The 14706-nt window shown below is 36.8% G+C and overlaps 1 protein-coding gene and 1 pseudogene across 5 annotated transcripts in view; one reads left to right on the top strand and one right to left on the bottom strand.

Moving 5' to 3' along the window:
- Xiap (X-linked inhibitor of apoptosis) overlaps positions 1–14706 on the top strand; it is a 44936-nt gene that overhangs the window by 11909 nt on the left and 18321 nt on the right. For 3 of the 5 annotated variants that reach the window (XM_027931136.3, XM_071606277.1, XM_071606276.1), the window contains exons 2-4: positions 10054–10962; positions 12671–12770; positions 13991–14069. In XM_027931136.3, coding sequence (XP_027786937.1) covers positions 10086–10962; positions 12671–12770; positions 13991–14069 — 1056 coding nt within the window. In that variant the 5' untranslated portion in view covers positions 10054–10085. Of the gene's footprint in view, positions 1–364; positions 442–10053; positions 10963–12670; positions 12771–13990; positions 14070–14706 lie in introns of all 5 variants that reach the window. The other 2 variants (XM_071606275.1, XM_071606274.1) reach the window with 1 other exon arrangement.
- On the bottom strand, positions 3085–6121 carry LOC114089948 (partitioning defective 6 homolog beta-like; annotated as a pseudogene).

Below are 14706 nucleotides of genomic sequence, written 5' to 3' on the forward strand. Positions count from 1 at the left end.
TTAAGAGCACACTATCTTGCCCATCTTGTTATTTTCATCTTCATTTCAAATAATGCAGATTTTTTAATGAGGAAGCTTAATACTTAAATACATTTCTGAGTAGTGTTCTAATATTAAGTTTTTCTGTGCATGGGAATTTGTTTCTATTGCTTAACATTAGAGGGGTTTTTAAAATTCATTTAATCAAAGCTATTTTATTTTTTACACATAAGACTATTAATGTATTTTTAACATATAGCGAAAATGTCCTTTAAAATGAGGGGTCTTGTTTTTGTTTGTTTTTGAACTGGGGATAGAGCCCAGGTGTACATTACCACTGATCCATATCCCCAACCCATTTTTTTCTTTTTTACTTTTGAGACAGGGTCTTGCTAAGTTGCTGAAGCTGACCTTGAATTTGAAATCTTCTTGCCTCAGCCTCCTGAGTTGCTGAGATTACAGGTATGGGCCACCACACCATGCTTCTTCATTGTTGTTTTTGCTTTTTTTTTTTTTTTTTGAATGAGTATTTGATCCAGGGGCAGTTTACCACTGAGCTACATCTCTATACTTTTTATTTGTTTTGAGACAGGGGGATCTTGCTAAATTGGCAAGGCTAGCCTTGAACTTGTGTCAAAATATTCACACTACTGGAATACTATAGGTTAAAAGATTAATAGCACACCAGCATACATATAGACATACAAAGGAATGCTTTCCATTAAGACTGAGAATAAGGACAAAAATTAAAGGAGAGAGGCTTTTACATTACCAGAGGCAGTGAAATTTATGGCTTGTTTGTTTTGGTACTAGGAATTGAACCCAGCTACACTTTACCACTAAACTATATCTCCAACCCTTTTTATTTTATTTTGAGATAGGGTCTCACTGTGTTGCCCAGGATAACCTTAAGCTTGGGAGCCTCCTGCCTCGGCCTCTCAAGTAGCTGGGTTACAGGCACACACTACCACACCTGGCCCTTCTTTTTTTTAAAACAAATTTTACCTAATAGTTTATAAACATATAAGCTTTAGGGTAGACACCAATGTGAACAACTATCTAGGACTTCATAATTCAGGAACATAGCTTCAGGGCTTCATTAACATGGAAAGCTATTCCTTAAAAGCAGCCAATTGTTTTGATTTCTTAGAAGCTAGAAAAAAATGCACTTGGGCTGGGGATGTGGCTCGAGCGGTAGTGCACTCATCGGGCGTGCGCGGGGTGCTGAGTTCGATCCTCAGCGCCACATAAAAATAAAGATGTTGTGTCCATCGAAAACTAAGAAAAAAATAAATAAATACAAAGAAAAAAATGCACTTAAGAGTGATTTGTTAAATGAACAAATGCCTATTCTAGGTCATTGGCTCAGAGGTTTAAAAGCTTTAGATAGGGCAAAGGGGAAAAGGGAATGGAGGGTGCATAGGGGTAGGAAAGTTGGGGGAATGCGATGGTTATCATTACTCTAAGTACATGTAAGAAGACACAAAGGATGTGGCTCTACTTTGTGTACAACCAGAGATATGAAAAATTGTGCTCTATATGTGTAATATGAATTGGAATGCATTCTGTTGTCATATATAACAAATCAAAATTTTTTTAAGAAGCATGATTTGTGCTATTAGCAACGGAAGAACTACATTTGTAAATAAAAATACTGGGAATGTGAGAATCAAGGTTATCAGAGTACCAAAAGAGATACAATCAAATTTTTTTACATTAGAATTTAAAGAATGTAGTTAAAGGAAAAATAAACTGGGCTCTGTGAAACAGGTTAAAAATGTAACTACTTCAAACAGGTTGTGTAATCCTTACTACTCTGAGGCAGAGGCAAGAGGATCACAAGTTCAAGGCCAGTCTGGGCAACATAATGAGATCCTGTCTCAGAATTTTTAAAAAAATGAAAAGGGCTGGGGATATATTTCAGTTGCGCATCCTTGGATTCAATCCTCGGTACTGGGGGTGGGGGGGAACAATGTGTAATGGCTTCAAACAGAAATAACCTACTCCTCTCACATAATTATGAAAATGTTGTACTATCATATTTTCCAAATGAAAAGCACATAATTTAATTAGCAAAGGCCCTTTTGTTTTAGACTTGTTATACTAGCTGGATGTAGTAGTACATACCTGTAATCCTAGCAACTTGGGAAGCTGAGGCAGGAAGATAGCAACTTTGAGGCCAACATGGGCAACTTTGAGGCAACCTGTTTGAAAATAAAAAATAAAAAGGGCTGGGATGCAGCTCAGTTGTAGAGTGCCCCTGGGTTATATCCCTAATACCCTTAAAAGAAGGGTTACTAAAAAAATTAAACTGCTATTTTTTAAAAGCTTTATTTAGCTATATAACTCAAATACTATAAGATACATTTACAGCATAAATGCAAAGCTGTGAATGTCGCATAGTGGTAGAACATGTGCTTAACATGCTTGAAGCCCTGGGTTCAATCCTCAGCACCAACAATATAAATACATAAATAATAAAAATATTTAAAGCATACATACAGTTCAGTGCCTTTTTTAGCATATTCAGAGTTGTGCAACCATCACCACTATCTAACTTTAGGACATTTTTATTACTACAGAAAGAAACCCTGTAACCATTGCAGTTGTTCCCCAGTCATTCCCTTCCCCAGCCCTAGGCAACTTCTAGTCCTCTTTCTATTTTATTTATTTTAATAATATTAAAACCATGTGTGATGGTGCATTCCTGTAATACCAGAGGCTGAGGCAGGAGGATCACAAGTTCAAAGCAAGCTTCAGTAATTTATTGAGGCCCTAAATAACTTAGTGAGACCTTGACTCAAAATAAAAATATTTTTATAAAAGAGCTGGTAATGTGGCTCAGTGGTTAAGTGCCCCTGGGTCCAATCCCTGGTACAAAAATATATTTTTTTAAGGTTGCAATATTGTTGTTCTCATGCCTATTCTAGGTCATTGGCTTAGAGGTTTAAAAGCTCTTATACTAGCGTAATTTATAAGTCCTGTGGATTCTTACTTAGGAAACTTTGAAAAGATGGTTTCATGTTATGATTGTTCGTCTTCTGGGAGTTTGTGATTTGGAGCATGTGTTTCAAATTTTATGTTTGTACCACTTGCTAAGCTCACTTAATTAGAAGGAATAAAACCATTCTTTCCAGACTCAAAACAATTTGTTCTATTTGTGTTAAAGATTCCAGGCTGCTTTCAGTTGGAACAGCTTTAGCAGTGACATACCATTATCTTCAGTAATAATGTCATCTTCATCACTGTCTTCATCCTTTGGCTCAAAGTTGGGCTCAATTTGCTATGGATGGCCAAAAGGGCTATTATCAGTAGTAGATTAGCAACAGCCGCCAGAAGGCTAACTGTTCTTAGCAATGTTATTCTGGTTTACTGGTTTCATTGTTAGGATGAGGTTGCTGTTGGTTGCAATCATCGTGGCTGTTCCTTGATTGAGACGTTTCCCTTAAGATTTTATACCATTAACTTCTAAAATGTCATCATTAACAGTTAATCGCTCTGTTCAATGAGCCAGACCTCTTGTAACAATCTAAGATAAAGATCCCTAAGACTTTCTTTAAGCCATGTGGTGTCTCCTTTAGGCTGAAACCATCCCAGATGAGGAGTTCTAGGGAATATTTAGCATTGTGTTTGTAAAGATGAACCCTGCCATAAGTTTCTGGGAGAACAGCCACATCTTCAATGGTGCATGCCTGTATTTCTAGCAACTTGGGGGCTCTGAGATAGGAGGATTGCAAGTTTGAGGCCAGCCTCAGAGAGGCTTTAAGCAACTCAGTGAGACCATGTCTCAAAATGATAAAAAATAAAAAGGTCTGGGGATGTAACTCAGTGGTAAAGCACCCCTGGATTCAATCCCCAGTACCAAAAAAGAATATCCACATTTCTAATAGAAGGTCTAAAGTCTTGGGGCATACCATTGATTATATATGGCCTTTTTCTGTGGTTAACAAATCAAAATGCAGTTAAAGCATTTATCTTCTCTGTTAATATGCCAGTATCAAAGGCACTGTTGCCTGCTTTTTCCTTCTTTTTAAAAAAATCTTTAACAGTGGGTTGGCTATTGAAACAACTTTGTGATAGTTATCATAGGGTTTCCTACTCCTGCCCAATATTCCAGATTGAATTCATACCCTTGCCATTCTAGGCAGGCATTCTACCATTGAGCCACAGTCACAGCCTTTCATTATTTATAGGTGTTTTTTTTAAACACAATACCTTTATTTATTTATTTATTTTTATGTGGTGTTGAGGATTGAACCCAGGGCCTCACGTGCTAGGTGAGCACTCTACTGCTGAGCCACAACCCCAGCCCTATAGGGTTTTTTTTTTTTTTAAGTCTTTCTGGATGTCTCCATAGTCTACTACAATTTCAACATTAAGCTGGGTGCAATGGCGTACTCTCCTGTAATCCCAGTATCTTGTGAGGCTGAGGCAGGAGGATAGCAAGTTCAGCCTCAGCAACTTAGTGAGGCCCTAAGCAACTTAGCAAGACCCTATCTCAAAATAAAAAAGGGCTGTGATGTAGCTGAGTGGTAAAGTGCCCCTGGAATCAATCCCTGGTACCCAAAATAAAAAAGAAAACAAAAATTAAAATGTCAACATTATATAACTTATGAACATATGACAGTAATTCATAAAACTTAAAACTTCCAAATTTTGCTTTTTCTAGTGAAAGCCAACAAAATTCAGCACCAAACCTGCTCTTCATCTCTAGGAAGCCAGGTGCTGCTGACCACAGTGGCAACAGTTCATGCTAAGTGCTGGGCTGCCTCTTGGGGGTATGAGCCAGTGAGCTAGTTTGCATATGTGTTGTGGCCTAGGCACCTACAACCCATGAGATTGAGCACCAGCAGAGGCAACTTGGGTCTGGGCCTAGAGCTCTCCGATGCATGCCCTACTGTGTGGCCTTGGCTAAGAGGCTAGGGGGGGTGGCAGTCCCATCTACCTCTTTGTTCTCTGCCACCTCTCCTACAATTTGGTGGGCATCTGACCCAGGCAAGTGGGCCAGCTTGAGAGGTTTTAAATAACAGTGCTAATAAAGGCATTTTGGAGATAAAGATTACCTGTAATCTTGCCATCTTTTTATTTTATTTTATTTTTGTAAGAGGAGGGCTCTACCACTGAGCTATACCTCTAGCCCTTTTTATTTTTTCTTACGAGACAGGGTCTCACTAAGTTGCTGAGGCTGGCCTCAAAATTGCAGTCCTCAAAATTGCAGTCTTCCTGCCTCAGTCTCTTGAGTCTTGGATTACAGGCATGTACCACCATGCCAGATGTTGCCTGGCCATTTTGACATATTTTTCCATTTTTTAAAATACCACCCTCTGGGTCTTGTCCATAAGTACATCTTTTTTAAAATTTTTATTTTTTAGTTGTAGATGGACACAATACCTTTATTTTATTTATTAATTTTTATGTAGTGCTGAGGATCAAACCCAGTGCTTCACACATGCTAGGCAAGTGTTCTACCACTGAGCCACAACCCCAGCCCCGTAAGTACATCTTTTAACACAGTGGCAGTCTGGTGTACATCCTACTTTATATCATTTTCCCCATTAAAATAACTTTTATGCTACATGTTTGTAAAATTTAATAATAAGAAGTTGGGAGAAACAGAAACTTTTTATTGTGTGCAGGTACCAGCTAGGTGAATTTTCTGGGTTTATCTCTGCCTGTCCTCCCTACAACCTTCCCACTTTCTTTCTAGATTAGCAATCAACCCTCTCTCCTTGTCACCTGCCCATAGCTTTCTTCACACAATTGACTAGGCTAAATGTGTGTATGTACATGTGTATTTTAAGTCCTCACAACATATCATCATCTTAAAATCTTCCAAACCCTTCATATAGCATGCACCATTGCTTGCTGGTCCTTTTTGTACCATTGCTGGCTTTCATAATGCAGTTTTCCCAACCACTGTTCCTCCCAAGATTCCTGGCTGCCTACCCACCCCATGGCAAAACTTTCTTTGACATCTTTCTCCCTGACTTCCTACCCTTCAACTCACTTAGTGGCTATATTCTAAATATGCTTTCACAGAGAAGCCTTAAGTTATGTCAGCATACTTTATTGCACTCAGACTTTTTCACTTACAAAGTCTTTATTACCCTCCTCCAATAGTCATACCCCATTTTTCTTCCATTTTCACAATTCTGTACCCTCTGTTATACTCATTGTCTGCAATATTATTTCTCTACCTTCTTGTCTCTTGGATCTTTTTTTTTATTCTTTCCCACCCCTTTCTTTTGGTGCCTTCCCAGCCCCAGTTTTCTATCTTTTGTCAGTTATCTTTCTGCCTTTCACTTTTAATTTTATTCAGAAGCACTCAAATGAATAACATACACATTATCAGAGCATGAGCCTTTGGAGAGTTTATGTAGTATTCATTTGAGTGCTTCTAAATAAACACATGCTTTTCAAAACAGTGGAATTTAAACTAATATCATAGAAATAACCCCCGAGAAGATGACATCTCCTCTTGAAAGCTTCGGATAGAGATTCTCCTGCTCCTGTACAATGATAGAATTTGATCTGCTTTATTTGAAATGGGGTGACTACTTGAACCTCACAAAATATTCACCATTATGAAATGAGATCTTAGATTTTATAATTCTATTTTGATTGACCTGAGAAATAAAACTTATCCCTTTAGGGAAGGTAATTTTCACATGTTTTGGATTATATTGAGCACTTATTCTTCAGGATAATTACAGACTTGAAAATGTTTAGTCTCCTAGTCTGAAGTCCCTGTCAGTAACAGGAGGAACTCATAATCTACAAGACAACCCAATCCATTTTGAACTACTATTGATTGTTTTAAGGTTCATTCTTGTATTGGGTTAAAATGTACTGGTTATGGGCTGGGGATGTGGCTCAAGCGGTAGCGCGCTCGCCTGGCATGCATGTGGCCCGGGTTCGATCCTCAGCACCACATACAAACACAGATGTTGTGTCCGCCGAAAAACCAAAAAATAAATATTAAAATTCTCTCTCTCTCTCTTTAAAAAAAATGTACTGGTTATAATTATTGACCTTAATTTTGCCCTCAAGTTACACAGAATTTGGATCCCCTTTCCATATAACAGCCTTTTAGATATCTTAAGGTAGTTATTCTATCCTCTATACTCTTTCCCTCAGAAATGTTTCCCCCTTTGGGATAAACATTCTCAGCTCTTCCAACTGTTCCTCATATGATATCATTTTCATCATACTGATTGCTCTCTAAGGACATTAAAATGTGTTTGGAACAGGAAATAATATTCCAGTGTAGCTGAATTGGACCTGGATGTTGCACATCTGGACACTAATGCAGCCTGAAGTTGTTGTAAGTTTTTTAGCAGCCATGTAATGTTGGCTTATAATGAATTTGTAATTAACTAAAATCCCAAGGTTTTTAATCTGGAGGTTTGCCTTCATATGACTTTGTTCCAAATCAAGTCTCCATCTTCCTTAGTTATGCTGCAGATTTTTATTAAAGCAGAATATTGTAATTGACATTGCAGTAAACTGATGTATGGTTCACTCTTAAAAAAATAAAAGTAAAAGCAAAATATAAGATTTTACACTTATCCCTATTAAATTTTATCTCACTAGCCAGCCAGCCAGTCTTTGTTCCTTTGAATCTTGGTTTTTATCATCTAGTTTATTATTGCTGATTCAACAAAGGACTTTGAAGCTAATGTCAGAATGTTTTCAGATATCTGTAAAATGTTAATGAAAAGTCATTATCTACTTTATGCAGATTGAACTTAGCTCTTGAGGAATATATGGATTAATCCCAGTGTAAATTGATAAGGCTCAGAAAATCTGAAGTTCATTGAAGAGATATGGATAATTATTTCTAAGAAATCAATGTACATATGAAGTAGAGACAGTCATTGTAACCATGCCTTTTAATATATTTTAAAAATTTTAATTGATGTATTTATGGGGTATAGTATGGCATTTCACTACATGTATACAATGTGTAATGATCAGATCAGGAAAATTGTCATCTCATACATTTATTTTTCTTTGCATAGGAAACATTCAAAATCCTGTCTTCTAGCTATTTTGAAACATTCAGCTAATTGTTATGGACCATGTTAACCCTATAAAACATTAGAAGTTATTTCTCCTTTTAAATTGTACCCTGTGAGGTGTGTGTGTGTGTGTGTGTGTGTGTGTGAGATTTTTGTTCATTCATCCATCCATGGGCAACTATGTTGATTCCATATCGTGACTGTTGTGAACAGTGCTGTATAAACCTGCAAGTCTCTTTAATATAGTGATTTCACCAGTAGTAGGATTGCTAGACCATATGGTAGATCTGTTTCTGTTTTTTTGAGGAGTCTGCATATTGTTTTCGATAATGATACTGGTTTACATTTCCACCACAGTGAGAGTTCTCCTTTCCCTATATCCTCACCAGCATTTATTGTTTTTTGTCTTTTAGTTAATAGCCATACTAACTTAAGGTGTGAGGTGATATTTCATGTGTTTTTTTTTTTTGTCTTTTGGAACTGGGGGTCAAGCCCACAGCTTTGTGAATGTGAGGCAGACACTTTGCCACTTATCTGCATCCCAGCCTTTCATGTGGTTTTGATTTGCATTTCTCTTGATGATTAGTGATGTTAAACATGTTTTCATATGCTTGTTGACTGTGTATCCTCTTTTGATAAATATCTATTAAGGTCATTCACCCATATTTTAATTGGTTGTTGGGTTTTTTGTTTTGTTTTTATTTTGTGTTGTTGAGTTTTTTTGTGACCCTTTTCTTTTGCATCTGACAAAAATAAACTGAACACAGTATCAGGCAATGTGGAAGATTCTGGAGAACCAGGTTTACCTCATAGCTGGAGTGACTACTTACTCTGGTTTGCCTGGGGAAAACCTGGTAAATGCTTTTTGTTTTTTTATAATTATTAGTAGCATCATTTTTCACTTTCAAAGTGTCCAGGTTTGGAGGATAAATTATTTTGCTACCTTCTCATAACCTAAGTGGCTCCTTTTAGTATTTTATCTGGGTTAAATATTACACAGCTGTAATTTAGCAGCACTAATGAGGCTGCCAAATTCTCTCCTATTTGAACAGATTGTTCCTTGGCCATGGGAAGTTGGTAGCAAAACTGCCTGCAATTAAGGTCTGCAAATACTTAGGATTTTTCTTGAGCTACCCTCTAGAGGGCAGTATTTTATATGGCTATATCTATAGCTATCTGGAGTGATCTGATTCCAACAAAAATGGACTCTTGTTTATTTATGCAGAAAAATTAGAAGTATTTGATGCTTTAAAATAATGGAACCAATATTGTGGATACCTTATTTTTTGCTAAGCAAAAAAGTAAGGAAATATTAGAAATTAATTCATTAACATTCTGAACATTCGTTTCTCTTTCAATTGTAAAAACTGAACTTTGATGCCTTGAATATACAATGATCCATTATAACAATTATGCATAGACTTTAAGAATCTGAATATTTTGTGCTTCTTTCATGTTTTTCCTAATTAAAAATGATTTTAGATGTTTAATAATTATAACATATTCTGTATCACAGTTTTCATATTTATATAAAAATAAGAATTTAATAGTTTGTTCTTCTTGCTTAAATATTACTTTCCTCAAAAAGAGAAAACAGGCCAGGTACAGTGGTCCATGCCTGTAATCTCAGCTACTCAGGTGACTGAGGTAGGAGAATCCCAAATTTAAGGCCCACCTGGGCAATTTAGAAAGACTGTCTCAAAAATACTAAAGAACTAGGGATGTGGCTTAGTGGTAGAGTACTTGCCTAGCATGTCTAGAAAGAGCAGAGAGAATAAAAAAAGAGTTGGGGATGTAGCTCTAGTGGTAAGGTGCTTATCTTGCATGTATGAAGCTCAATCTCCAGCATCACCAAAAAAGAAAGAGAAAAAAATAAATACCAGATTATATGATTTGAATGGTGTGGTAATGTAGAATTCTAGTATTTAGAATTAGAAAGTGTTTTAGTGATTGTGTAGTTATTTTTAGTCAATAATTTGTTAGCTCCTAATATCAAAAGTATATTGCTTATGTTTCACATTTTGGATTTCCTAATGTAATGTTCTCTTTTTAGAAAAGGTGGACAAATCCTATTTTCAAGAGAAGATGACTTTTAACAGTTTTGAAGGATCTAAAACTTGTGTACCTGCAGACATCAATAAAGATGAAGAATTTGTAGAAGAGTTTAATAGATTAAAAACTTTTGCTAATTTTCCAAGTAGTAGCCCTGTTTCAGCATCAACACTGGCACGAGCAGGTTTTCTTTATACTGGTGAAGGAGATACTGTGCGGTGCTTTAGTTGTCATGCAGCAGTAGATAGATGGCAATATGGAGACTCAGCAATTGGAAGACACAGGAAAGTATCCCCAAATTGCAGATTTATCAACGGCTTTTATTTTGAAAATAGTGCTGCACAACCTACAAATCCTGGTGTCCAAAATGGTCGGTACAGAGTTGAAAACTATCTTGGAAGCAGAAATCATTTTGGTTTAGACAGGCCATCTGAGACTCATGCAGACTATCTTTTGAGAACCGGACAGGTTGTAGATATATCCGACACCATATACCCAAGGAACCCTGCCATGTGTAGTGAAGAAGCTAGATTGAAGTCATTTCAAAACTGGCCAGACTATGCCCACTTAACCCCCAGAGAGTTAGCTAGTGCTGGACTCTACTACACAGGTATTGATGATCAAGTACAGTGCTTTTGTTGTGGTGGAAAACTGAAAAATTGGGAACCTTGTGATCGTGCCTGGTCGGAACACAGGCGGCACTTTCCTAACTGCTTCTTTGTTTTGGGCCGGAACATTAATGTTCGAAGTGAATCTGATGTTGTAAGTTCTGATAGGAATTTCCCAAATCCAACAAATCCACCAAGAAATCCAGCCATGGCAGAGTATGAAGCACGGATCATTACTTTTGGGACGTGGATATACTCAGTTAACAAGGAGCAGCTTGCAAGAGCTGGATTTTATGCTTTAGGTAAACATAACCAATAAATAACTTTCCAACTATTCCAGGGCTCTTAAAAAATTAAGAGATGCCTTTAACCCCCTGAACTGGTAAATATTTTGGTATAAGCTGGTGTGCTTATTTATATCAGTATTATTCTCTGATCTCTTAAGTTGAATCTGTAATGTCACTACTATTTATGTAAAAAAGTCTACCATGATGGCTGGGAATGTAGCTCAGTAGTAGCCTAGCACACACAAGGCTCTGGGTTTAATTACCAGTACTGCAAAAATAAGGGAGAGAGAGACTACCATGTTATGAATCATGTTTACAGTCATGTAAATGTTTTTTAAGAGTGTGAAAATAGGCAAATGATATATATCGCTGATATAAAATGGGTCTAATAGTAACACTAGCTATCATTTTTTGAGCATCTACTACATGTGCTCAGTACATATTACATGAATTTTCTCTAAGCTTCATGACAACCCTGTAGAAAGAATTAACATTTAAGAGTTTAGTTTTGGGGGCTGGGGTTGTGGCTCAGCGGTAGAGCACTCGCCTGGTATGTGCGAGACGCTGGGTTTGATTATCAGCACCACATAAAAAGATAAATAAAGGTATTGTGTCCAACTACAACTAAAAAAAAGAGTTTTGTTTGGCCTGTATATCAACTATATATATTTGAAAGCTTCCCTGTATTGTATTTTTGCTTCAAATGAATGCGTTTCAGATAGATGTTGTGGATGTGTCAGGAGGGGTCATTAGTGCGATGGGTTCCAGAAATATTTTTTATGGTTATTATATCTGACCCATTAATTTTAGGATTGAATAATGCCAAAATGCAAAATACAAGTTATTTCAAAAATTTTCATTTATATAGTAATCATCATATGTCTTAAAAGTTTGCTTAGTGTCATGCAGCTATCACCTTAGAGCAACTTATCTTGTAATTTCATTGCTGAACTTTGTTGTTATTAATGCTTGGAACATAATTTATTTTAAAGTTTTATAATTTGATAAAATAAATGCAATATTAATAGCTCAAGTAACACACATTAAAAATAATATAACAATTAGTTTTAACATAAAAATTGGTCAGTATTAGCTGGGTGCTGTGACATATACCTGTAATCCCAGTGACTTGGTAGGCTGAGGCAAGAGGATCACAAGTTTGAGGCCAGCCTCGGCAACCTAGTGAGGCCCTAAGCAAATCAGTGAGACCCTGTCTCAAAATAAAAAATAAAAAGGGCTGGAGATGTGGTGTAGTGGTGACGCTCCCCTGGGTTCAATTCTGTTACCAAAAAAAAAAAAATGGTCACTTTTATTTTTTAGTTGTCTTTTGTTAAATATCTCAGATCAACTCATTGAGTTCCATGTGTATTTCCTCCTAAAATAAATAAAGATCAGCCTGACATGGTGGTGCATGCCTGTAATCCCAGTGGCTTAGAAGGCTGAGGCATGAGGATGGCAAGTTAAAGGCCAGCCTCAGCAACTGAATGGGACCCTGTCTCAAAATAGAAAGGACTAGGGATATAGTTCAGTGGTGAATCGCCTCTGGGTTCAATTCCTGGTACTGGGGCGGGGGGGGGGACTTATCTACTACTTAGATGCAAATATGAAAGTGCTGAGATTTTTATGTAATTTAGATATGTTTAAGTTGTAGGTGTTAGAATAGATGTTTTTGTATAAGCTTCTAAATGCACAAATGCATGTATTTGTACTGGTGTTTTCTTAGGTGAAGGTGATAAAGTAAAGTGCTTTCATTGTGGAGGAGGGCTAACGGATTGGAAGCCCAGTGAAGACCCTTGGGAACAGCATGCTAAGTGGTATCCAGGGTAAGATGTTTAATGATTTTTTATGTGATGCCTGGGATGTAACCCAAGACCTCATGTATGCTAGGCAGGTGCTCTACCATTGAGCTACATCCCCAGCCCCAAGGAAGATGCTTAACTGTTCATTCAGTAACAGACAAGTTGGACAGTATACAATGGAAAGACTTGAATTACTTTTCACCTCAACTATTTTTGCCTTTGCTGTGTATGGCTTGAAATCTGTATGATGTTTATTAAAGTGGGATCACCTGCATTATTAAAAAAATTACCTAAGCTGCCTCTTGTGGCCAAAACATTCACTGCAAAAATGTCTGAATATCTGTGACATTCAGATTGTCCCATTTCTAAACACCAAATTAGAAATTGTATACTTTTTTATTTATTGGAAGTAGGCTTTTTTATGACAGGCTTAAGAGAGCTTGTGTTGCCAAGGAGAGTCCTGAAGAACCTATCATATGCCCTAGGAAATACTAATGGGTTTCACTAATTCTTTTTTTGTGGGGAGGGGGGGAACCAGGGATTGAACTCAGGGACACTTGACCACTGAGCCACATCCCCAGCCCTACTTTATATTTTATTTAGAGACAGGGTCTCAGTGAGTTGCTTAGCACCTCACTTTTGCTGAGGCTGGCTTTGAACTTGCAATCCTCCTGTCTCCTGAGCTGCTGGGATTTCAGGTGTGCGTCACTATTTTAAGACCTCTGAAATCAGGACACAACTGGTGGTGGGTCATAATTAATTAGCAGTTTTAGGTGGTATATTAAATAATCATGCTTCTTACTGTAAGTGGCATCTTAGGATGATGATATACCCCTAAATGTCTCTTTGCCATCTTGCCTCTTTAAAATAATGTACTCAGGTATAATAAGTGATGTGAATTTCTGGCCTACAAAATGACAGCTTAAAACTTGAGGGTGATTATTTGAAAAGACACCTTACCCTTAAACAAGTCAAGGTGCTAATTCAGTAATTCATGCTTAAAAGTTGAAAGTTCTCAGGTTGGTATTTTTTGTTCTACCAAGTCTTATCTATTAGCATAAGTAACGTAAGAAATGGAAAAATTTTTTAACCTTAAAATGACAGTTGGCTAGGGCATTGGGCAACCTTTTACTTTTTGTGGCTCCTTAGAAATAACAGAAAGCAATTAATGGAATTAACATGATGGAGATTCTATCTTTACTAATTTATCAGCTACTAAAGTTTAGTGTTATTATATTGTTTAGGTGTAAATATCTGTTGGAAGAAAAGGGACAAGAATACATAAACAATATCCATTTAACACATTCACTTGAAGAGTCTCTGGTAAGTCCCTTGTTGTATAATATGTATTTTTGAATAGTGTATAAATTTGTTTTACAATTGTTTCCTCATGTAAAATTATCGGTATAGTATCATAAGTTAATAATGTGTGGTGAAATTTAAAGGGGAGATTTATATTCTTGAAGCAAATTTGTGAAAAGGGTATTGGGATGAAATGACTTTGAGTATCACTGTAGACAAAAATGGGATTGAAGAACCAAAATATTGAAGTCCCTTACTCTTTTGAAATTATCTTTGTATAATGTACTTTGCATTCATAAGTAGTTTTAACCTTTTTGCAGATAATATTTAAAATCTCAAAATGTATCTAGGCTGGGTATGGTGGTACATGCCTGTTGTCCCAGCTACTCAGAAGCTTGAGACAGAAGAACCATAAAATCCATGACCATTCTGGGCAACTTAGTGAGAATAGTCTCAAAACAAAACAAAAGTTGGGGTATAGCTCAGTGGTAGAGCACATGTCTTTGCATGTGAGAGATCTTGGGTTCAATCCCCAGTACTACAAATCAAAAAGAAAAAGAAAAGGTATCTAAATTGATAAAGGATAAACTGGATGTTAGTAATACATGGAAAGACTCCTGATCTAGAATGAGAGACCAGAGTTGTTAGGATGACTCTA

This window comes from Marmota flaviventris, chromosome X (genome assembly GCF_047511675.1).
Source record: "Marmota flaviventris isolate mMarFla1 chromosome X, mMarFla1.hap1, whole genome shotgun sequence".
In the NCBI taxonomy this organism is placed as follows: domain Eukaryota; kingdom Metazoa; phylum Chordata; class Mammalia; order Rodentia; family Sciuridae; genus Marmota; species Marmota flaviventris.